The sequence below is a fragment of the Peromyscus californicus genome, unplaced genomic scaffold (assembly GCF_007827085.1).
Source record: "Peromyscus californicus insignis strain IS unplaced genomic scaffold, ASM782708v3 Scaffold_25__1_contigs__length_3188244, whole genome shotgun sequence".
Classification (NCBI taxonomy): Eukaryota; Metazoa; Chordata; class Mammalia; order Rodentia; family Cricetidae; genus Peromyscus; species Peromyscus californicus.
This window is the reverse complement of record NW_026294536.1, coordinates 2,359,079-2,383,467: the sequence shown is the minus strand read 5'-3', so window position 1 is coordinate 2,383,467 and position 24,389 is coordinate 2,359,079. Positions and strand designations below refer to the sequence as shown.

The window sequence follows — 24,389 nt, the reverse complement described above, 5'->3', positions numbered from 1 at the left end:
AATATGATTCACTTGCAAGTTTATCTTACACTTTGTTTATTAATAATAAAATGGTTTTTTAGGCTTTAATCACCCAGCGGGATATCCTTCTCAAGATAAGAGCTATCTGTAAGTCTGCAATCATTTGTACTTCCTGTTCTATACTGTCACGTGTGTAATCACTGATGAGAGCCTCAGCTTGGAAGATTTTTCTTTCTGCCTTCTTTGGTTCAAAAACCTCGAGTATGTCTCAAGTGAATACTTGCTGGTATTCAGTTGACCAGATCAAAGTTAAAGTTCTTCACTGCTAAGAAAAAGCACTTCTTGGAATGTCTCCACGTTGCATCAAACATAACCTTACTCACAATGAAATGATGAGTTCCTCCAACCCACAAACTGTGCACCCATACAAAACTCTTCCAGTTTCTTTACTGTTTCCGTCCTATTCCTAGTAGATTACAGTTGACATTTTAAAGCTACCCTTGATTTTACATTATTTTTTTGGTTACCCTGCTGTTGTTATTTTTTAAAGGGGGGAATTCCAGATGTTTTTCTGAGACTGTTAGTCTCCTCCAAACGTATTCTTCTCCCAGTTACTCCTATGATAACCAGGCTCTTCCCACAACTCAAAGAATGTCATCAAGTTAATCAGATAGCCTCCATCTCCCATCACCTGATGAGAGATGAAGCCTTCCATAGCCAGCACTGATAAATTCGTTCATATTTTTCAAAGCCTTTAAAAAAAATGAAAGAGGATATATTGTTCATGAGCACACTTGCTCCCATTTATACACAGACCCATATGTAGACCAATCACTTCCCCTTTTCTGGGAGGGAAGCCTCAAATCTCAGCTTTGTGTGTCTGGCTTCTGTTTATCTAGTTCTATTCAGCTGTGTTTCTGTTTCATCAACACATAATGCATTGCTCCTGTTGCTGCTCCTCTTGTTCTGCAGTCGGTATATCACATGCCTTCTGTTCTTCAAGATGGTCAATCCATCCTGCATTTCAGGATGCCTTTCCATCCAGGTTACTATGCCTTGACATTTCTGTCTGCAGCAATGTTGGCTGCCAACTATTCACGCTGACACTGTCCTGCACAGACTTTGCTTTCTTTCTTTCCTTCCTTCCTTCCTTTCTTTCTTTCCTTCCTTCCTTCCTTCTCTCCTTCTTTCCTCCTTTTCTTTCTTTCTCTCTTTTTGTTGTGTGTTGTGTGTGTGTGTGTGTGTGTGTGTTCTCATGTGTGTGGGCATATATATGTATACAGGTTCATGTGCACATGTGTGGATGTGTGTGCAAAAGTGTGTGCAAAAGATATCCAAAGTTGACCTTGGATATCTATCTACTGTCTGTCTATCTATCTATCTATCTATCTATCTATCTATCTATCTATCTATCTATCTATCTATTTTTTGAGACCATGTTCCTCTGAGTAGCCCTGGCAATCCTGCAACTCATTCTGTAGACCTGGCTACCCTCGAAGTAGGAGATCCACTTGCCTCTGCCTCCCAAGTACTGGGATTAAAGGCATGCACCACCGCCCAGCTGGAAAATTCACTTTATTGTATTGAGGTTTCTATATGCACCCAAAATTCACCAATGGCAGCTAGTCTAACTGCTCACCTTACCCCTTGGATTGATTTCTCTCCTTCTGAGTGATAGGATTACAGATGGGCACTATGTCTACATGGCTTTCAGGAGGGTGCTGAAACACTGGAACTGTAAACCCTTTCTCTACCGAGCCATCTCCCTAGCCCAAGAGCCTTTCTTCTGCCTGTTGACAATCCATATATTCCTAATGGGATTGTATCTAATAAAAGACCAAGACCATTGATGTGGTTTGAGTGAAATAAATGTCACCAATAGGTTCATGGACTTGAACACTGGGTGCCCAGTTGGTGGCGCTGTTTGAGGGCTTGTGGAGCCTTTAGAAGGTGCAGCCTTGCTGGAGGAAGTACTCACTTTGGGGTGGTCTTGTTGTTTTGTAACCCCATCTTACCTGCTGTTAGTCATCTTCTTCCTGTGTGTGGTAAAGTTATAATCAGCTTCCTGTGCTTGCCGCCCGAGCCGCCGTGCCTTCCTGGCCATTATGGAGTTTCCCTCTGTAATAGTAAACCAAAATTAACTGTTTCTTCTATAGGTCACTTTTGCTCATGGTATTTTGTGGCAGCGTTAAAAAGTAACTTACACAACCATGTCACGTTTATTGTATGCTGCTCAGAAGTGTTTATATTCAAAAGAACTACCAAAGTCCTTTGACTGAGAAGCATCTTGCTACACGGATGACATTTGTACTAACTCACCTCGAGTTTGAGAAAACAGCAAGTAAGCCCCCAAATATGTGCTTGTGAATGTATATTTCAGTTAAAGTTTTTCCCACACATTTTTATTTTGTGTGTATATGGGGGTAGTCGGGGTGGGGATATTTGTCATGGCATGCATACATGTGGAAGTCAGAGAAGGACTTTCTAGTGTTGATTCTCTCCTTCCACCATGTATCTCCCAGGCGTTAGACAGGTTTTCAGGCTTGGTGGCCGAGGCCTCTACTCTCTGAGCCCCCTTGCCAGCCCAAAGACATAGGTCCTAATTACGGTCCTGTTACCAATTTTCTGGACAAATCGTTTACTATCTGTCAATAGAACAGTGGGGACTATATGATTGAAAAATGCTTTCAGGCCAATTTCCCTAGGTTTATTAGAAGTGAGTGTTTGTAACACCAGTGACAGGATTAACACTACCTGACATGGTTAGACCCTAAGTATATTTTCTAAAATTTAACATTCACAGAGATTCAGATAATCTGCGATTTTCTTTCCAGTAGATTCTGTGGGCTGAAGTACAGAGAATGCTTGTATTGATACATAACCTTTAGCAATGGTAGGGATGTCTCATTTGCTCTGTAGCCCGAAGGTCACTGCTGTGGCAGGATGCTCGGAAGGCAGCAGGTGTGAAGCCAGAGACATTTATGTAACACTGAGACACTCTATCATAGACACTATTCCTTAGTGAGATCATGTGGCCCAGCAGCTTTGGAGCACATTCTAGGTAGCTTGATGGGTAAAGTTCTCAAGGACCTCAGACTCTTCTAGAAGTTTTCTCCAAGAGGGGTCTGGAAGTAAACTTCTCTTTGGTTGTCAGCCATGGTACATTCCTTTGCATTGCTGAAATGAGCCCTTGGAAATAAGTTTTGAGGGCAATCACCGCATTCTTCTAAAAGCAAAGGTTTATATTCCATAGAAGAATTTGGCATTTTTCTCTTACCAAAAAGGTATGAGTGGAAAAAAATTTTGAGTTACTGGTTTGCTTTTCCTGCATTCCCTGGTGAAATAGTTGAGGGGAAATATTAATTTTTCTTTGTGAAATAGGGAGTGTAACCGATTAGAAATTGTAATGATGAACTTATTTATATATTCACAAACCCTCAAGGCCTTTTTAAGAAATGGTGTTGACAGAACATCGCCAGTGTTGTTCTAGCACTGCGACAGTGTCCAGCAGCCCAGTGACCAACTGGTCATTTATTTTCCCTGACCACAGGCCTCCTTTGCAACCCCCTGGAGAATTCCAAGTGTTTATGTGAAAAGGGGGAACAATAACCCTACACTCTGCTTCATACTCCCCAGCCTCCCAGTCCTTCTTGCCTGTGACAAAGAGCTGAGCCTGTCCCTGTGTCTTTTCACAGACTGGTCCCACAGGCACATTAAAACAACCAACCAACCAATAAACAAAAAACCCAAATCCTTCTATTTTGTTTTCAAAATAGTCTCAAGACCAGAAAAACCAGTGCCAAGTCTCTATTAAGCTATTACACTGCTGGTTTTCAAGGAATATTTCAGAAGCAGAAATCGGCAGATGATGATGGTCCATCAAAGTGCACACAATCAAGTCACTGTGACATTGTGCAGTTTCAGGGAGATGTGATATGGATGTGAATACTGCAAAGCATGACTCAGAGCGAGCAAGCAGGGAACTGGCCTTCCGCGCTAGGAAAGCTGTGACCAGAACTCCACAATGGGTCACCAGAGAAAGATAACACTCGTCTCCACTTGTGGTCATGAAAAAAACACATCCACAGTATCATGAAGTTTATCAAGAGTGACTTCACCTCAGCTCAGCTTTCTACTTGGTGCTAAAAATCCCTGTTTATATAAAGTGCCCTTTTACATGATGATCTGCCTTGAGGGAGTATCTTAAGGCTAAGGATTTGTCTCTAGATTCTTGAGAAGTTTCACATTCCTATTCGGGGACACCCAATAAATGACCACTTTCAGTTTTATTGTAATGTGTGTTGCAAACTGTATCACAACATGCAAGGATCAATTCTTATCATTAACAGCTTTACAACTACATTCTCCCTGTTGCCTTCATGATCAGAGGAGCTCAGTTCTCATACAGGAGAGGGGGTTACCAGATTCCTACTATGTTGTTGTTTTTTTGTTTTTAATAGACTAAGGTGAGATTCTTTGTGCATTGAAAGTGTGACTCCTACAGCATTCACAGGACACTGACCAAAGTGTGTTATGAAATGTGCAGCATATACTTCCAGAAGAAATTTCCAGGGAGCACTAACATTTTGCCTCCAAGAACAGTAGCAGGAACCAAATGTCAGAGAGGTCTTGGCACACGCTGTCTTTTCAGTAACCATTAGTCACCCTCTGACACCTCGAGGGAGACTGCGGGACCAGCACCACCGAGACCAAGATGCCTGCTTTATTGCTCATTTGATCTCTGCCCTTGTGTTTAGAACCCAAACGGCCAGCCTCATACCAATAAACCACATAAACTGATTTCACTGTATCCAAGGCCAGGATGACTTGGTCCACATTCCATCACCAAGACGAATCTGTGCCCAGCTGCCGTCCAAGTTTTTGCTGGGCTTTGTTGTTGTTAGAAAGCTAGACACATTGCAGATGGCTTGAACAATGTTGTCCAATTAAGCGTGCACTTAATTTTGACTAATACTCTGAAGTTTAATTTTTTTTTTTTTTAACAACAAGAGATAGTGCTTGCATTGCCTGGTAACATGGGTTTCCTTTATCTAAATACCTCCTAGAAAATTTAGCTGGTGGGTGGAGTCCAGATGAGTTCCCAGGGTATCACATTCTTGGTGGCAGGTCGCCATCAGTGTTTAATGTTAACATATAAGCATAGGAGATCACCATGCGGTAGAAACAGTAAGCGTCTGTTAATCAGACTCTGCACATTAAGTAAAGGAAGGAAAGTTTGTAAGAAGTTGGCATATGAGAGCTCTTTAGACAGCTCATTCCTTTCCAACGTATTCCACAGGGGAAATGATACTCTTCAGAAATCTTGTTCCCCCTTCATCCTCACCAAATAGCATTTTGAAAGCCATAAATATTTACTCATAACCATGGATACATTCTTAGACCAACATTCCATAAATACAAGGATAATTCATTTTCTACACTAGCATGGACACCTAGTTTCTGAGTTACCGTGAGAACTTTAACACTAGAAATTTCTGAGTGCTCTACATGGAGATGTAGGGAAGAAATAGGATGTCTAGAAATTGAAATAATTCCTGTGCCTGAAAGGTTTTTGAGTTTTCTGGGTTATAACAACTCTTTTGGTAATTAGATTTTGAAATGGAAAATACAATAACCCAAAGACAAATTCTTCGCTTTCGGTTTGTTGTACTATAAATTCAATATATCACACCTATTGTTAGAGACACAAAATTTAGTATTAAGCTTCCCAAATCAAAGCAGAAAAAAAACACAGTTATTATGTGTGCCCAAGGTATGCTGAAATTAATTTTATGAATTTGTCAGAAGAGTCTATTATCTCCCATACTGAATTATGAAAATAATTCCATACATAGGTATTTTTAAAACTATGGTGGTAACATGATATCACTAGGAAATAAAATACTGAGTCATTTCAGATGGTTGCTTTTTTATTCTCTACAAATCTGATGCTATCCTAATAAAATCTTTAGTGCTATCCTAAAATAAAATGTAATTCTCTTAAGTAACTTGACTTTTACATATGCTAGATAATAATGTACAAGGTTAGTTTATTTCAGTAGCTCCAACAAATTGCTAATTTTATTTCCCAATTTATGTTTTCTAAAAAATACTTTTAATTTTTTTTTCAGTGTTTTCGAGGTGTACATTTACTTATATGGTCTGGAAAAGAAAAATCAACTTAGGCCAATAAAAATTTGAAGTGAATTTGGAGACTAGCAAGTGGAATATTTACCACCTCCAACAAAATTTTGGTGGCACAGCCTGTATCCTGAAGGTTCCTTCAGTAAGTGAAGACTGTTGTGGCTGGAGAGGAGGCCCAGCCGGTAAAAGGTTTACTGTGGAAAAGCAAGGAACTGAGTTTGATCCCAGTACCAGGGTAAACCTTGGATAGATGATGTGGATCTGGAACTCCAGCGCTAGGGAGGCAGAGACAGGCAGAACTCCTGAACTCAGTCAACAGTCCGAGGAGCTCGTCCAGAAGCCAGGTTCAGTGAGAAGCCCGTCTCAAAAAAGACAAGGAGCGGTAGAGGGACATGCAGTGCTAACCTCGGGTCTCCACACATGCATGCACGCTCACATGCCCACAAACCTGTACTTCTTCTAATGATATGCTTGCATTTTTGTGTCCGTTTGTCCTATCTTGTTCCTGAGTAGGAAAACATTGTTATAAAGTGGATGGGTGGAGGAAGAGGAAAAGAAAAGATGGAGGGCATAAAGGGAAGAGGTGACTCACCTCAGCTGTCTTTTGTTTATTTTGGGAAATAAACTGGCCTGAGTTATTGCAGTGCCTTTCTGACTATTACAAAATCTCTTCTCCAGACAACAGCCTTGGTGGGTTATCATTTAAGACGTGTACAACATCTTGTTACATCCCTTCCTGAATGTCTTTAACAGTTAGCGTCCTGTTGCACTTAGCATGGCATCCAGACTTTACCATCACCTCTCAGCCATCTGTCCCATTACTCAGCTCTCCCTCCTTGCTCTGCTCTGCCCTGCTTTTAAAACACACCTCACTCTTCCACTTCAGGGCCTGTGTACACTTCCCTTTTCTTTCCCTGGGGTGGTCTTTCTCTTCTTATTCTTATGACTGGATCCCCTGCTTTTAGTTCTCAGCTAAGAAGCTGCCTTGCAGCTTCCTGGAGGAATTTATTCATAGGACTCCTCCTCCAGCCTAGCACACGCATGCTCACAGCGTTGGTCACTTATGCCTTTTAGCACATAGCAAGGACACAAATGACTTTCATTAGCACTTGAGATTTATCTACTCCTGGAAGCATCTAGAAAGCAGGGCCCTTTTTTTTTTTTTTTTGCTTTGGGCCACATGGATCTTTTCATCAACTCTCAGAGTCTGTAATAGGGTCTGCAAAATGAACGTTTGCCAAATCCATGTGGGGAGGAAATAAAGACCTTGTATTATACTGGGTTCCTGGATTTACATGTAAACTCTACAGTGTATGAAAGTTCAGCTCATCTAGGCAAGCTTGCTTGACGACAGAGTTAGACTACAAAGAACCATACCTCTAGCTCTAATGGACAAGCTGTTGAATGTCATGGTGCAGTATCTGAAGTCTCTCTGTGGCTGGTAGATGGCTCCTGAAGGTGCGTGCCTGCTCAGGGCATGCTCTGCACCGTCTTTGGACTACCTGTGGAAGACGACCTGTGTCAGTCAGGACTGCATTCCCTCACTAGCCTGGCAGCATGACTTCTGCATGTTCATAGGGTGCTGATTTCATCAACATTTGGTTCTTTTGGCACACAGCACGACTGCCCCATACCATCCATCCGGCTTCTAGGCTGACAGTTTTCCTTTCTTCCAGAGCTGAGTGACGTGAGCCGGCACTTTGATAAGGACGTTCTTCCCCACACTTCCCACAGTTCAGTGGGCAGGGAAAAGTCAGACAGCCTCCTCTTGTCAAACCACCCCACTTTCCTCAACTGTGCTTCGAGTCACAGTTTATTTTTCTACTTCACAGAGTGAGCCTCACGTCAGAGTTCCTTCTCTACGGTTTGTTATAACTGTGTCTTAAAGGAAAATCCCATGTGGGGCCTTTAAATGCACTTTGGGCTTGTGGGTAGTTCATTCTTTAGCTAAAATCTGGTGCTTACAGAACCTTGTTATAATCTTCACCCAATAAATGTCATTGTATGTAGCATATACATGATCACTTGTACTTTTATTACTATGTGTCTCTAAAATGGAGTGCAAATACATGAAGCCTACGGTTACTCGGATGCTTGAATTTATAGATTCTGGCAGACAGTTTTAGTTTCCTGAACTGGTTTACAGTAATTTAAAAGCCAGGAGCAGAGCATGAAGAAATTTTATGGTTCAGTGTCAGGTCATAGAATCTCCTTCTAATATAAGCGCGCGTGCGCAGACACACACACACACACACACACACACACACACACACACACACACACACACCACACGCAGGATGGTGCGTTCTGTTCTGGGTTATGTTATAAGGAACAAAAACAAATAATCACACAACCACTGCAACCAATTTAAGAAAAGGAACTCAGTGGTCACCATGGGTGAACACTTTATGAGATTCATGCTCATCTGTGATCATCTGCATTGGGAACAGGAGTGTGCACAGTGACTTCAGAGATGACTTTGTTACATTCTCATGCTGTTAGCACTGCTTAGCATGAGGTACACTCGCACATAATACCTTTTGGCTGATGTATTAAAGATATGCTTCTTTTCGCTTTAGGTAGATAGTTGTGTGTGTGAAATGTAGGTAGAAAATACTAAGAAAGGTAAAGAAGTTATAGGTTCCTTTTCACAGAAAGTCAGTCATGCAAATATACTTGGCTATCACAGGGCAGAGTGTGGTCAGTCCCAGTGCAGGGATAAGATGATATTGACGTTCTTTTCCTGTCACAGTAGGTCTGAAAGAGCATTTCTTCAGACAGTACTCAAGTTTGGCCTTATGGGACAAGTTAGATTTCAAAAAGAAAAAAAACAGACAAACAAGCCAACCACATGGACAAATACTCTCTGTATCAGTGGACCAGCCTGAGCCAAGATGGGATGGGGAGAAAGTAAGGATCAGAACTATCGTACTCTGTCCTGTGAGTGTTCATGCCTCAAGCTGCTGGTCCAGTGTGTCAGCGCTAACCTGCTTTATTCATCACTGTTGGGTTGGCTGTTACCCAGAGGCAGTTTCCATGGAGCGCAAGTGCATACTGTATCCATCTAAATGCTCATGGGCATTTATCATCTAAGTGTTCATGGGCACTATCCACTCTACGCTTTGATAATGGGAGCAAACCCACATTATTGAACTATTGTTTCTGAAACATTCACACAGAAGACAGTGAACCCCACTTACTGTCTTGGGGTATATAGTTTTTAATTCACAGTCTTTGCTCACTGTGTGACTAAAGCACAAACATTTAAATAACTTTCTTCACATTCACTTGACCAGTCAATTTGGATTTATACACAATCGAGAACTTGCTCATCTTCTCGGTTCCCATACAGACATCACCATGTAGATGCTCAAATATATATTTCTGTGTAATAGTGTTTGATAAATCGAGAAAATTAGAATTGAACAAGAAAGCAGATCCAAAGTCAGTCATATGGATGACCAAAATATTTCTGGGTGCACATCATGACCTAATTTCAGGTAATATCTAAGAGAGAAAAGGTCCACAGTTAATATGAAAAGGAAATGAATGAGTTAAAGGTCTTGGTTTTGGTATTAAGGACACCAGGTCATAAATTAAGGCTGTATGGTTTTTCTGTGGTGAAAACTGGTTATTTGTTATTTCCACAATGCTATTGCTAAGCATCTGTGAATTCACTATTTGTTCAAGAAAGACTCAGTTGAATAGTTTTATGATATTGGATGACTTTGTATTTATGTTTCAATAAAAATGATTTCATTTCTTCATATTTTATGATAGATCAACATTCTTTTGGTTGTAACTATAAAAATACAACTAATATAAACGTTTACATCTCTGATATGAAGAAAGTGAATCTTTGTGTAGGGATTCTCCACGACTCAAGCAGAAGCCAAAATGTTTTTACATTGAGTGAATTTAATTCCACTTAGTTAAAAGTATCTCTTTATTTCACCATGAAGAATGGCACAAAGAGGCTTAGGTATGTCAGTATGATGATTGTGGTGGTATTGTGTTCCCCAAAATATTGTGCACCCTAATAAACTTATCTGGGGTCAGAGACAGAACAACCACTAGATACAAAGGCTAGAAAATGGTGGCACTCACACCTTTAACCCTAGCACTCCAGAGGTAGAAATCCCTCTGGATCTCTGTGAGTTCAAGGCCACATTGGAAATGGCCAGGCATGGTGACGCACGCCTTTAATCCCAGAAAGTGAGCCTTTAATCCCAGGGAGTGGTGGTAGAAAGCAAAAAGGTATATAAGGTGTGAGGACCAGAAACTAGAAGCATTTTGGCCTGGTTAAGCATTTTGGCCTGGTTAAGCATTTGACTGGTTAAGCTTTCAGGCTTCTAGCAGCACAGTTCAGCTGAGAGCCATTTGGATATGAGGACACAGAGGCTTCCAGTCTGAGGAAACAAGACCAGCTGAGAAGTTGGCCAGGTGAGGTTAGCTGTGGCTTGTTCTGTCTCTCTCTGATCTTCCAGTTCACCCCAATACCTGGCTCCGGGTTTGATTTTATTAATAAGAACTTTAAAGATTCCTGCTACAGATGATTATTCAAAATCTGTCGTTTTTGGTGCTGGAGAGATGGCTCTGTAGTTGAGAACATATATGGCTTTTGCAGAAGACCTCAGTTCAGTTTTCAGAACCTAGACTAGGCTCTTCACTACTATCTATAATTCCAGCTCCAGGGATCTGTCACCATCCTTTGGCATCCATGGACACTGGCACTTATACACATGATTAAAAATAGTCCACCCCTTTGCATTAATGAATCTCCAAGTTACAAAGTTGCCTTCTTTTCTGCATGGGACTGATTTACTTCCTTCAACTTCCCGTTCTTTACTCTGTAAAGCTGAAGATCTAACATGGTGGAGGGAGATTTTACCCGGTCCCACCATTTAGAAAACCACAGGTGCATTTCTGCTCTCATTATTAACATGAAATTATGAATCTCCATGCTGAAATGTAAACTAATGGGCAACAACTGTGGCTGCTCTTTGTTTTGAATAACCGCAAACCACATATGAGGGGATAGGATCACTTTCCTTAAAACACAGATATGCAGAAAAACAAGTGAAGAGAATAAACTGGGAAAAAAATCCTGTTTATTCTTTCACCAGGACCAAAGTACCCCCATATAATCTCATGAATAGTTTATTAACAGCATGAAAGACAGAAGTTGAACACAGTATAGCAGAAAAATATGTATCTACATATTTACAAATAAAGTGTGTGTCTGTGTATGTTTATGTGTGTATGTGTTTATCTGTGTGTGTATGTCTGTGTCTATGTGCTGTGTCTCTGTGTGTCCGTGTGTGTGTGTGTGTGTGTGTGTGTGTGTGTGTGTGTGTGTGTGTGTGTTACCTGGAATCCTGTCCTAACCACTTCTCTACTCTGAGACTTTACGGTGGTCTCATTAATTCTCCAAGCCAGGTTTATGAAACCTCTCCTTGATTGCATCCTTTTCTTCCACAGCTTAACCGGCTGGAAAAGGCCATGGAAGCAGCCCACACGTTCTTCATGGCCAACCCTGAGCACATGGAAATGCAGCAGAGCATAGAAGACTACAGAGTGACGGCCGGGGTAGAAGCCTTCCAGCTGGTAGATCGAGAAGCCAGGCCACATCTGGTGAGTTCTGGGGATCGCTGTCCTGGCCACAGGAAGCTAACTGTACTTGCCTCATGGGCTCCAAGATGAATCATATAATGGATTCATATATCAAGTTCAGTCTCAATGTGTACTATCGTTCATACGTTTGAAACTCTCAGATGAAATATTATAACCAGAAGTGAAACTATATTTGAATTTCTATATTAAAATTTCAATAATTAAAAATTGAAGTTGAGAGAAATGAAAATTCTTTTAGAAAAATCAGTTTATGGTGAAACCTAAACTCCATAAAGTTATCTGTCTCCTCCATGAAGCCTCGACTCTTACAGGCCCTTTTTCATACCATATTTTTTAGTTAATAATTTATTTTTTTAACAGTTTACCCAATGTAAATCATGAATACTGACCACTTTCACCCGAGAATTTTACCTTCTCCCTCCTACCCTTATGCACCCTCTCTTCCTACGAATCTCTTTCTCACATTCCTATTTGTGTCTATTTGTTTGTGACCCCGAGTTTGACTGTGCCAGTCTGTGTGACCAGGGTTTGCAACTTTCTGTTGGAGACGGCTTGGCCCAGCAGTGGGTGTGCAACCCAAGATGATGGTCCCCCATTCCAGAACCTGTCAGTACTCAGGAGTTTGTGCCTGGGTCACATGATAGTTTTATTTCTAGTTTTTAAAATAATCCTCCAGCCTGATCTCCAGAGTGCTATAGTAGTTTACACTCCCACCCACCGTGTGTAAGGGTTCCCCTGCCCCACGCCCACCGCAGCATTTGTTGTAGTTGATATTCTTAGTGATAGCTGTACTGACTGGGGTAAGATGATGGAACCTTAAAGTAGTTTTATTATGAATTTTCCTGACTGCTAAGGATGTTGACCATGTTTATATATGGTCCCTAACATTTCTTATCCTGTTTAGCACTGTAGTTTATTTTTAATGCAATGTTTTTATGACTTCTTTGAGAATGCCATTGCATACACACAATGATTTTCGATCATACTCACCCCTGTGTCTCCCTTCCAATTCTTCTTGGATCCTCCCACCTCCCTCTTCCCTCCATCATGTCCTTTTTGTTTTAAAATAAACCACTAAGACCAATTAGTGCCACCCATATATGCATGGGTATGGCGTACGCACTAAGCACCTACCTACAAGTGACCATATCTCTAAAGAAAACTTACTCTTCCTCCCCTAGTGGCAATCAACACTCTTAGTGACTCCTCAGCTAGGGGTTGGGGCACAAGTGTCCCTCCCCAGTTCATGGTAGAATGTTCAGTGACTTGATCTTGCAAAGGTCTTGTGCAGTGATTCACAGATGCTGTGAGTTCATGAGTGCATGTCCTATCATGTCCATGAGACACGGCTTCACCCCAGTCCTTCATGATTTCTGTCTCTCACATTCTTTCTGCCCCCTATTCCTTGATGTTTCTTGAGCCTGGCCGGAAGGAGATATGGTATAAATGACCAACATGTTATCAAATGGTATATTGTTTATTCTCAGTGAGTTTCTGTGCCTTGGCTAGTTTTTCTTGCTGTTGATATCTAACTTTATTCCCTGGTGGTCAGACAGAATTCAGGATGTTATTTCAATTTTCCTGTATTTGTTGAGGCTTTTCTTTGTATCCTAATGTAAGTCCTATTTTGGAAAAAAGTTCTCTGAGTTGCTGCAAAGAATATGTATTCTTTAGTGCTTGGATGCAATGTTCTGTAGATGTCTGTTAGTTGAAACCATGTCTTGCTATCTTGCTGTGGCTGGCTCAGTAATCCTCCTGCCTCAGCCATTTTAGTATCTAGGACTATAGATGCCAACTGATGTTCCTGACATTTAACACGCCTATTTTTCACCTAGAAGTGAAGCCAGTGTGAATTGTCCGTGGCTACACTATTTGTCTTCCGACTTCCAATGTGCAGGATTTTCCCTTGTATCTGGAGCGTTCAATTTGGAGTTTGAAAAACCCACATTATTCTTCTTCCAAAAAAATATTATTTGAAATCACGTATGGAAAGGCCTTTTTGCCCCAATGTTTTTGACATTACCATTCTCAATGTATGCCCTCCAAAATATATTTTAGAAGGAAAAATTAATGGACCAAGGTTTGGAAGTGATGGCACACTTCTAACTATATTTGCTATCCCACTGCTATTCCACACCTTCCCTATAGCAGAGAGATTATAAACTATCCCTGAGTGTATGCGCAGAAAGTAGATTGATTGACACTGCTGTAGTCCTTGACATTTATCTGAACCTGTGGCAGTCACAGTGGACTGACCAGTGAAACCCGTCATTACCTTCTGTAGCACAAGATTCTGCTCTCACCTTCCTAAATGGTCCTGGGTCTGTGTGCGTCTCACTCTTGACAAACAAGATCATGTCTGTGTCCTTGCAGGAGAGCTACCACGCAGGCGTTAAACATTACGAGGCCGATGACTTTGAAGCCGCAATCAAGTACTTTGAACAAGCTTTAAGAGAATACTTCAATGAAGATATGGAATGCCGGGCTCTATGTGAGGGGCCTCAGAGATTTGAGGAATATGAGTACTTAGGGTATAAAGGCGGTCTTTATGAGGCAATTGCAGGTAAAGCTTGGTTTTGTTCTTTGTTTGCTTACTCTAATACGCTGTGGATAGTATGTAAAAATATTCTGACAATATACTGCATGGTAGTAAACAGTGCAAAACGTTAAAGATTCTCACATGCCTATTCCATCCTGTCCTTGGCTGCTAAGTTTTATGGTTAAAGTTTTGAGTTTTTCTTCCCAATTTCTTCTGATGTATTGCTCATAATTGCATATTTATTTATTTATTTATTTATTTATTTATTTATTTATTTATTTCATCAATATAAAAATAGGAAAGTACTATGAGTATTTCTTTTCAACATATTTTTTTATTTTATTTTATGCATAGCGACAAAATGTGGACTTCTCAGGTAAGTACATGTGGACTCACTTTGTTGTATGTAGTGGCTAGATAATAGCCATGATATGGGACCATCATTGTTTCGAATATTAGTCTTTACTGATGACTACTGAAATGGTTGCAGTTTTTAAGTATTGTCAGTAATATAGCAATGAACCCTTTGATACAGTCTTGTTTAATTCATTGGCAGATTATACTTGATAATTTTTTTTAAAAAATAATAGGCAATGTGTGATATTCAAGAGTTGCTGATTCTGTGTAATTAATCTTTTATTGGAAGAAGTGAATTCTCTGTATATACCATATTTAAAAATAAACAATTTGTATTAACAATATAAGTGTAAAAATACAACTGTCAGAAGAAACTTTTAAGAGCACGTTTATAAAGTACAGGAGAGGTGGAGTGCTTTCATACAGAACAAAAGGCAAGAGAAAGTGGAAACCATAATCTACATAAAATACCCATAGAATTAAATTGATTACAAAGACAAGTGAACAATATCTTAAATAACTTATACACAAAATTTTAATACTTTTCATAGTAAAGAGAGGTTATTAATTATTATTAGTAATTAATCTATTAATTATTATTAGTAGTAAATACCAATGCTTATCTCGCAACTATAACATAAAAATATACCCATCCTCTTATTTTTGCTTTTGTGTGTGTAATACTGAGGATTGAACTCAAGGTATCATGTATGCTAGGCAAACACTATATTGCTGTGCTATAACTCTATCCATCATTTTACTTTTTATCATGGGATTCTAGTCTCACTAAGTTGCCCAGGCTAGCCTGGAACTCATCCTAACTCTAGTAGGCATTGACTCTGTAATCCTCCTGCCTCAGATGCCCAAGTAGCTGAGATTATAGACTTGTGACACTAGGCCATAGCCCTTTTGTGCTTACATCTCCAGTCAGGGAAATAGAAAGTTGGAGGCCCCAGGGCCATGAAGATTGCAGAGGAGCCAACCTCTGTGGGAAGTAGAGACTCCTGGAGGGACCTTGTTTGACCTTGGCTTATGGCTCTGGCTATGTCCTCATCAGTTGGTTCAGTTGGCCAGAGCAGTACAGGCAAGCATACAGACAGGTACAGTAGCACGCTGTGCTGTGACTGTGTTCTAGGGGCTAGCACAAGGAAGTCTTGAGGAGGCCCTGGTGTAGATAAAGCACATGAATATCATGGTCTGAGGATGTATGGCTTTTCTCCAGCTGGTACCACACAAGTATCAGATGCTCCTAGCTGGGGTGGGGGTACAATTCTAGTCTTGTATTTTGGTTTTGATATTCTGTTTTTAATTTAATTTTTGATAGTTCCATGTATCTATACAGTGAATTTTAGTCATTTTCATCTCCCATCTCCCCCTATCATTCTACTTCCTTCTCCAACTGAAGCCCTTCTTCTCAACAGGTCTCCTCCTATTCTCTCTCTCTCTCTCTCTCTCTCTCTCTCTCTCTCTCTGTGTGTGTGTGTGTGTGTGTGTGTGTGTGTGTGTGTGGTCCAGTGAGTTTTGTTAGAATTGCTTGCTTGCTGGAACATGGGTGGGATATTACTTACTTGACAAAGACAGCTTTCTAGTGGCTCCATGAAGATAGCCAACAAGCATAAACTGCCAGTGCCCTCATAGGTCCCTCCCTCCTCCAACCTTGATGAAATTTTGATGAGCCCAGTGTTGGATATGTCTTGTGTAAATAGACACATCTACATTGAGTTCATAAGTATATTGGCTATGTCAAGTCCAAAAAACATCTTTTTCCTCTACATCTATCCTTCCTGTTTCTTGTATTCTTTCTGACATCCCCCACACCCTCCAGGATGTTTTCTGAGCCTTAGAGGGGTGATATAACTCTGTCATGCACAGACAAGCACTCCATCATCATGTATTATCTGCATTTTAGCCATTGTAGCCACTCATGGGTTCCTTCATTAACCACCACCTCAGTGCACCTCAGTGTAGTAAGAAGCTTCTAAGAAGAGAACCGGAAGCAGCACTAACCAATGGATATTAGCAGTATTTAGAGGGCCCTTTGACAAAACAAGTATTTTGCATAATGTAGTAGGTTCCATAGTAGGCGGTTCCCTACCTGTGTCTGTGGCCTCCCTAGCCAAGGGCTGGTTTTATTGTTCTTGATGGTATCATAGGGGCCTCAAGGGTGCTGACCTTTTGGGGAGATGTAGCTGAAGTTTTCCTGTGTCCCACCTGGCCTGTGGTCAGGACAAATCTCTCTCACCCACCAGTCCTGCAGCTGCTTGAACCCAAGTAAACACACAGAGGCTTATATTAATTAGAACTGCTTGGCCATTAACTCAGGCTAACTATGGACTAGCTCTTATACTTAAACTCAGCCCATTTCTGTTAATCTATATGTCGTCACATTTTCCATGACTTTACCTGTGTGCCATTACATGTTGCTCCCTGGACAGCAGGCTGGCATCTCCTAACTCAGCTTTCTGCTTCCCAGAATTCTCCCTGTTTGCTTATCCTGCCTATGCTTCCTGCCTGGCTACTGGCTAATCAATCAGTGTTTTATTAAACTGGTGTACAAAAGCATTATTCCACTGCACGGAGACTTCTCACATAGATCTGCATCTCTGTTTGCTGCTCAGCCACTCACTGAAGAGATTCTGCTCCCTTTAGGTGAGGAATTTGTTAATTAGAACAATTCAGTGAGATGACTAGAAACAAGCTAAGAATCAGACCCAGGGTTTTTTTTCTATGAGAGCCTGTACTTTTAAAGTCAACATAATGAAAAACCTAGTAAAGAGTAACCTATACAATAACAAATATTTATCATATAGTTGTTGATGACATATTGTGTTTCAAGATGTACATAATGAGAAAATGATGTTGAACTGAAATATAAGTTACTAAAGTCAGTTTACCTTCCCAATTCTAAAGTTTCCTTATCTCCTTCAAAAGCACTTACTTAGTAGCTCAAACCAAATCCTGGGAAGTTGCTTTTCTAACATCTAATATCTTCCTTGACTCCTTAGTCCAGCTTATTTGTTAGTAAACATGGACAGATGCTCCTTTCACATGATACTTAACACTGGGTCAACCTGCTGGTCATGAGGATTTTGTTTAAATCAAAACTGCATTTTAACTAAGCCCCCGTGACGACTTCCCTCCTGTTCTTGGTGTGCAGTTCAAACAGAGCTCTAATACAGAGCCTGAATTCTGTCCTAACAGGGCTACTATACATAAACTCCCTCTCCTTGTGACTTTCATTCTACTTGGAATAAAGCCCAATAACGTTTAAGGACTTTCCCTATGTATTTTCGCATTCTCTCTTCATTCCTGCCTTCACAAGTTCTTTGAATTCTTTGGATGAGCCATTCCACTCTCTGTTCCCCTTGCAAATCCATGGTGTTTCCTGGTATTACATGGCCAATGTCCTATCTTGTTCAGTCCTCATTCCTCAGGGACTGGCAAACCCCTAAGCTATTTAATAAACATTAGCTAATTGAATTTGTTGGTGAATGCAAGAATAAAGAATGTGGTATATATATATCAATAACTATTTATAGATAAATGTGTTAGTAATGCCTTGTGCTTGTGATAATGTCAGTCATAAAAAAGGTGGATTTTTTTAGAAGCTAATTAGAGAATAGCTACAAAGCGTAAACTAGAATCAATATATCTATTACACTCAAAATCACTACACTAAATTAGCAAACTATGAAGTGCTCTATTATCCAAAGCAAATTTAAGTTACCTAAAATCAATATACGTGTATGAGTTATTTTGAGGATTTATTTCCAAACTTTTGTTTCCTTGGGCATCAGCCGTTTCCTTGTATTTTTGTGAACATGGTTTATTGAAAAGTCAATTTTGTGTGTCTTTTACATGTAATTACTAGATTTTTTCCCTCAGCACACAGTGTTTTGCAAGGAGAATGAGCTAGCCTTTTCTTTATTATTTATAGTAATATATAAAAATAAATATGTAAATACATATAAAGTGTTTATTTAATAGTGTACTGTGCTGTGATTTTATGGGATGATGTGCCCTTCTTCCAGCCCCACATCTGCCCCTGCACCTGTGCTGTGGTGTCCATGGAACAGATTAGGCAAATGATCTAGATCCTGCTGTGGCAACTGACCTCTCTGTGGGTTAGTATTTAGTGCTGGTCAAGTTACCATATTCCATGGGCTGCTGAGAAAGAACAGAGGTCTCTACATTCAGTTTCTCTGACTCTTAACTACCACAACCAGCAAAAACTGTGGAAAACACGTCATAGTCTTTCTAGTGCCAGCCAAATATCCTCAATTATAGAAATACGGTAAGATTTCCTGGAAATCTGAAACATGCTCACTGCATTGTAGCAAAAAAAAAAAAAAAAAAAAAAAAAAAAAAAAAAAAAAAAAAAAAAAAAAAAAACTAAAAGTATTCTTACACAGCTGTTCTGAACCTCAATCTTATTCAAAATGTGTATTGATTGCACAGTGACATCAAAAGGAAAAGTGACATCAAAATTCCTATGACGACTTTCACCCTGCAAATTCCTGTCCTGCTCAAGTGCCCTCATTTTGGAGTTAGGTTGGCATTCACAAAAGAGAATGTATTAGGAGAATTGTAATGCTTGAACTGTAGAGTTAGAAGAGACTTAATGTTGGTGGAAAATGGAAATGGCTGCTACATGCAAATTTTCATGAGGTCACCTCTGGTTGTAAAGCCAGAAGGCCATCTTCATTCTTCCCATTTGCTATTTATACTCTGCTTTACAAATATATTCTGTCAGAGTTTGAATTGTCCGTGGGTACATTTTTCACTTTTTCCTTTACTTGTCACTTGATATTAGAGTAGTGGTTCTCAATCTGTGAGTCATGACCCCTTTGGGTGTTGAATTACCCTTTCTCACACGGGTCACATATCAGATATCCTGCATATCAGGTATTTACATTACGATTCATAACAGTAGCAAAATTACAGTTATGAAGTAACAATGAAAATAATTTTATGGTTGGGGGTCACCACAGCATGAGGAACTGTATTAAAGAGTTGCAGCTTTAGGAAGGCTGAGAACCACTAAACTAGAGGAAACAGATTTGAAGGTAAAGAGGACATCAGGTTATTGGGGAGTAAACAGTTGGCTGTTTGTTGTCCCACTAAGATATTTATGTGGGCTCAAGTTAGCCAGGTTATGGAAAGTGTTTGCCTCCACCCTACAAATACTCCTTTCCTTCCTGTGTTCTGACCTCATTCTGCAAAATTGCCCAGACCCAAGATGAACTCTGACTAAACAGAGACCCTCTTGAAAGAAGCTGTTGTGGCCAATTGAATTGTGCAGCCATGAAATCAAGTGATGTTCTCAACTGCCAGAGAGCCCACTCAACCCAAGCATGAGTGAACCGTTCTCTCTCTGCAAAACATTGTCCCATCTTTGCTACAGAATTCAGAGTTAGGCAAAGAGGAAGAGGAATTTGTCTTGTGACATTAGCTGCTTTTGTCTCTTCAGCTCACGCCTTGATAAAAGAGAGTCTAGAGATAAGGGGCATGGAATGCCCCGTGCTTCAGCACCTTAACTGTTGGAAATGAGAGCAGCAACCACCGAAGAGGGTGCAAGGAAGACAGTGTTTATTCCAACTATTTGGCTGCCACCCTTTCTGCCGTTTAACCACTCTCTGTCAAAACAGTATCCAATGTGTTAGAATATGTGCAGCCCAGTGAGAGCCTGGTCGGTAACTGGACAGGTTAGGGTCCTGAGCAATAGTTATCAAGAATATTTTAATTCTTCCTTTAGAAAAAAAAATTGACAGGAAAGGGAGTTTGAATCCTCTGTTTCCCCTGCTGAACTTTCTGCATGCATGGCTGTTGCCTTTTCTGAATGGCTTCTTAGCATCACTAGGATTTGAATGTCCTGTCTCAGTTCTAGGGCATCTCAGACCCTCTGCAGTAGTCAAAAAGCAGTTCGACATGTCTGGTGAGAAAACCTCCATTCAGCTTTATTCCCAGGACGCCTGACATACTGCTGAGGTTCTGGACCCAATGCTGTCCACTGATCATGGCTAAGATGATGTCACAAGTCACTGACTGTCTGAAGTTTTCAGACTAGGAAATGACAATACAGAATTCTCTCTCTCTCTCTCTCTCTCTCTCTCTCTCTCTCTCTCTCTCTCTCTCTCTCTCTCTCTCTCTCTCTCTCTCTTTGTTGTGTGGTAAAGCATGCCCTGTAGAAGTGTTGCCCTGGCTAAGGTGTGGTCTCAGCAGCCAGAGGCCCCACATTGTCTCTCTTGTCTTTCAGATCACTACATGCAGGTTCTGGTCTGTCAGCATGAGTGTGTGAGGGAACTTGCCACCCGCCCAGGCCGCCTCTCACCGATTGAGAACTTCCTTCCCTTGCATTACGACTACCTCCAGTTTGCCTACTACAGAGGTAAAGTGTGGATTATCCAGGAAGACCTTTGGGGGTTCTTCTTCCTCACTCTTGGCATCTGTTCATCACCCAGACCCCTGCTTTCTTTCATTTCATCACCAAAGTGATGCAGCTTTCTGCCCTTTCTTCTCCTTGACGTTTGGCCGCAGCTCAGGCAGGACGCTCGCAGTGGATGAAGCCCAGGATTTACTATGACGGCATCCTGAAACTTACACTAGACTGGCCGGATTTCGTTTTCGACTTAAGCTGCTTTTCAGCTCACTTTTAGTAGGGTTGCATTCCCAGGGCTGGAAGAACCAGTGTTATTAAATCATCCCTCTCTTTCTGTATCAACAGCCCACTTTTGTGTCTTTCAACTGAGTGCTCTGTACTTCCAAAATTTCATATATAAGCAAATATACTTACAGAATTTGCCTTCTTCTTTTATGTGGAGACAGCATATTATTTATATTTTCTGTATCTTTTTGCACATAATACATGCCAGCTGACTTTTAGTGGATTAGACATAGGAAATTACCATATTTTAGGTCACAAATTCTAGTAATTTATTATTCAACTTTAATAGATGAGTGCTTGTGCCTGCATTCCATTGTATTAGAACTAAGTTTATGTGTCTTCTTACTGAGGGACAGTTGTGTTGTCTGCAGTCAACTTTCAAGCAGATGACATTTTACACATGTCTGTGCGTATCTATATAATATTTCTAAGGATAAATATCTGGAAGTTCATCTACTGGGTCAAAGAGTTTATTCATTTGTAGCTTTGATTCACATTGCCAAATGTTCCTCCATGTGGGTTGTATTTTCCAGGGTTCATCATCAGAATATTTTATAGAATGTTTAGATATTCCATAATCCTTTAGGGAAAATTTAGTAATTCAAAATAGCTTTAGTTTCTTATTTTTATTGAAGAGAAGATATTTAATACCCTCTCTTATACTTGGAGCCATCTCCAAGAATATATGCACACACAGAGAATGTATGTTTGTATGTATATGTGTATATGTGTCTATGTATGTATGTGTGTGTGTTTATGAAGAGAGAGGAAGTGTCTTTTTTAGAGAAATCTAATTGTGTGACCCATTTGAGAAGGTGGCACACAGCATTTCAACTTTCTTCTCCTAAGAGTTGAAAAATTTTTTTGCAATAGCTAAATATTTCTAAAACAATGAAATCATATTTGAAACATCCTGGACTGCTCCTTGTAATAGCTGGATACTGTTAAGGATGCTCAAGTTACATGAGAAGGGTCTAGAAGAGACTGTCTACAGTCTGGGGACCCTCTCAAGGTTACCCCATAGAAGCAGCAATTTACAACATACGTTCCAGTGATAAGAAATAACACGTTGGAATCACTTCTACACTCATATTTTATTTATGAATGCTACATCATCGTCTTAGAAGGTCATGCTCAGAATATTTACTTAGGCTAAACAGTACAGAAAGTCACAGTTGATTCATATGATTTTTGCTGCGGTATTACAGGAATCACCAATAAGCATTTTCAGACAGAGAGTTTGGAGTATTTCTGCAAATGCCCAGCAACAAAGCAAACAAAAGGTTGTCCCATTTGAGCCAGAAATCATGTCTGTCCTTCTATGTATCTGACCTTTTTGCTCAGCCTCAGTTTATCTCCCATTTTTATGATATCAGTACTGACATCAGTAGACACACTAAAGTCTTCCCCTGAAGTCCTCTGGGCAGATCTCGCTGACTCAAATGTGACAACGCCTTGTGTTTCCAGTCGGTGAATATGTGAAAGCCTTGGAGTGTGCCAAAGCCTATCTGATGTTCCATCCAGATGACGAGGATGTCCTGGACAATGTAGACTACTATGAGAGCCTGCTAGATGACAGCATAGACCCAGAATCCATTGAGGCCCGAGAGGTGAGACCAAAGTTCTGAGAGAAATCTCTTTAATCTGCAGTGTGTTTCAGGGAGGACTGATTAAAAACCAACAAACAGACAAAGACAACAACAACAAAACACTGTACTTAAGGACACACAGAGATTTAGTGGCGTTTCCAGATCTTAATTCTTTCCAATTTGAACCTTGCCGGAAGCACATTTTCCATAGGTACTAGCTTGTAAAATCCCATCACCAAGGGAGCTGCCTTTCCAACTCTGCTCTTTATGTTAGCTCATTGGCCATTATAATGTCAAGTTCCACTTGAGCATCTAGCACATCCCTTAGCTGTTAATTAAATACAAATTCTTCCTCTCTCTAGGATATGACAGCATTTGTCAACCGTCATAACCTTGAATCTGAACTGATAAAGTCAGCTGCAGAGGGTCTGGGATTTTTGTATTCTGAACCGGTAAGAACAAAGGGGGAAAGGGGAATGTTCTTAAAAATCTTCTTGGTGGATATTTAAGTATTAGTGCCCCACTCACATTAGTTGGAGATTCTAATAACCTCTCTAAATTAATAACTGATTAGGGGAAATCTTTAGGTTATTTGTGTGGTGAACTTTAAAAGATTTTGATAGATTCCCATGATGCTAAAGTTCAAAGTCAAATATTTTGTGCATGATTTATTTGCCTCAGTATTGTCTTACTTCTCTAACCTTTAGGTGTACAATTTTAGTATATCTAATGCATGCTGTTCTTTAAACAACGTCACACACCTTCAGAAGGCACAGACTGAGTCAGCCTTCATGCTGTGTTTTCCCTACTTCGCGAATTGTCCCTCCATCGTCTGGAAAGATCCACCCTCTACAAACTTCATCAGTGCTGTAGATAAATGCATGTCTTCGTTTGTATTTCACAAGTCACTTGTGATCTTCACTACATATGTGGAATTAATGTAGGATTAACTCCTTCGATGGAGTTATTTCTAATTTCTTTCAAACATTTTTACTTAACTATTATTACCTTCCACTAAATTCTAAGCGTGGGCTCACTCTGTATGAAAAAATATGAGGTTTGAAAGTTCTTGAAACTTAACTGCCCTCCTAAGGCAATGTTTCTGATACTTTCATTGCTTCTTGTGATGTGTGATATACCAGTCTACCAAACTTAGAGGGGAAAAGTGCCTGCACTACTCATATATATTAAGTGCCAATTACTGTATCATTGCTATTCTAACTTTTATTCTTCTGATGGACAGTTTATAATATTTGTCCCTTTTCACATAGCATTATTTTCCTCTTTGAATTATGTAGGCATAGGTTTTTTTCCATTTATCTATTGATTACTGAATATTTTTCTGCAATATCCATGTTAATATATTGAGGAAATCCCTAATGGCAGCGTATTTTCCATTTTTCTTAATTCTGGATTATTGTCACAGGCACATTTCTAAAAATTAGGTTATTTTAAGATTACACTATATTTGTACCTACTTAATATTTTGAAGCACTGTGTT

General features: G+C 40.1%; 1 protein-coding gene across 1 annotated transcript in view; it reads left to right on the top strand.

Annotated features, from left to right (window-relative positions):
- Positions 1-24,389, top strand: part of P3h2 (prolyl 3-hydroxylase 2) — a 153,390-nt gene that overhangs the window by 105,329 nt on the left and 23,672 nt on the right. The window contains 5 exon segments of the mRNA XM_052753874.1: positions 11,587-11,739; positions 14,113-14,302; positions 20,892-21,023; positions 22,767-22,909; positions 23,251-23,340. Of these exon segments, the coding sequence (XP_052609834.1) occupies positions 11,587-11,739; positions 14,113-14,302; positions 20,892-21,023; positions 22,767-22,909; positions 23,251-23,340 (708 nt within the window).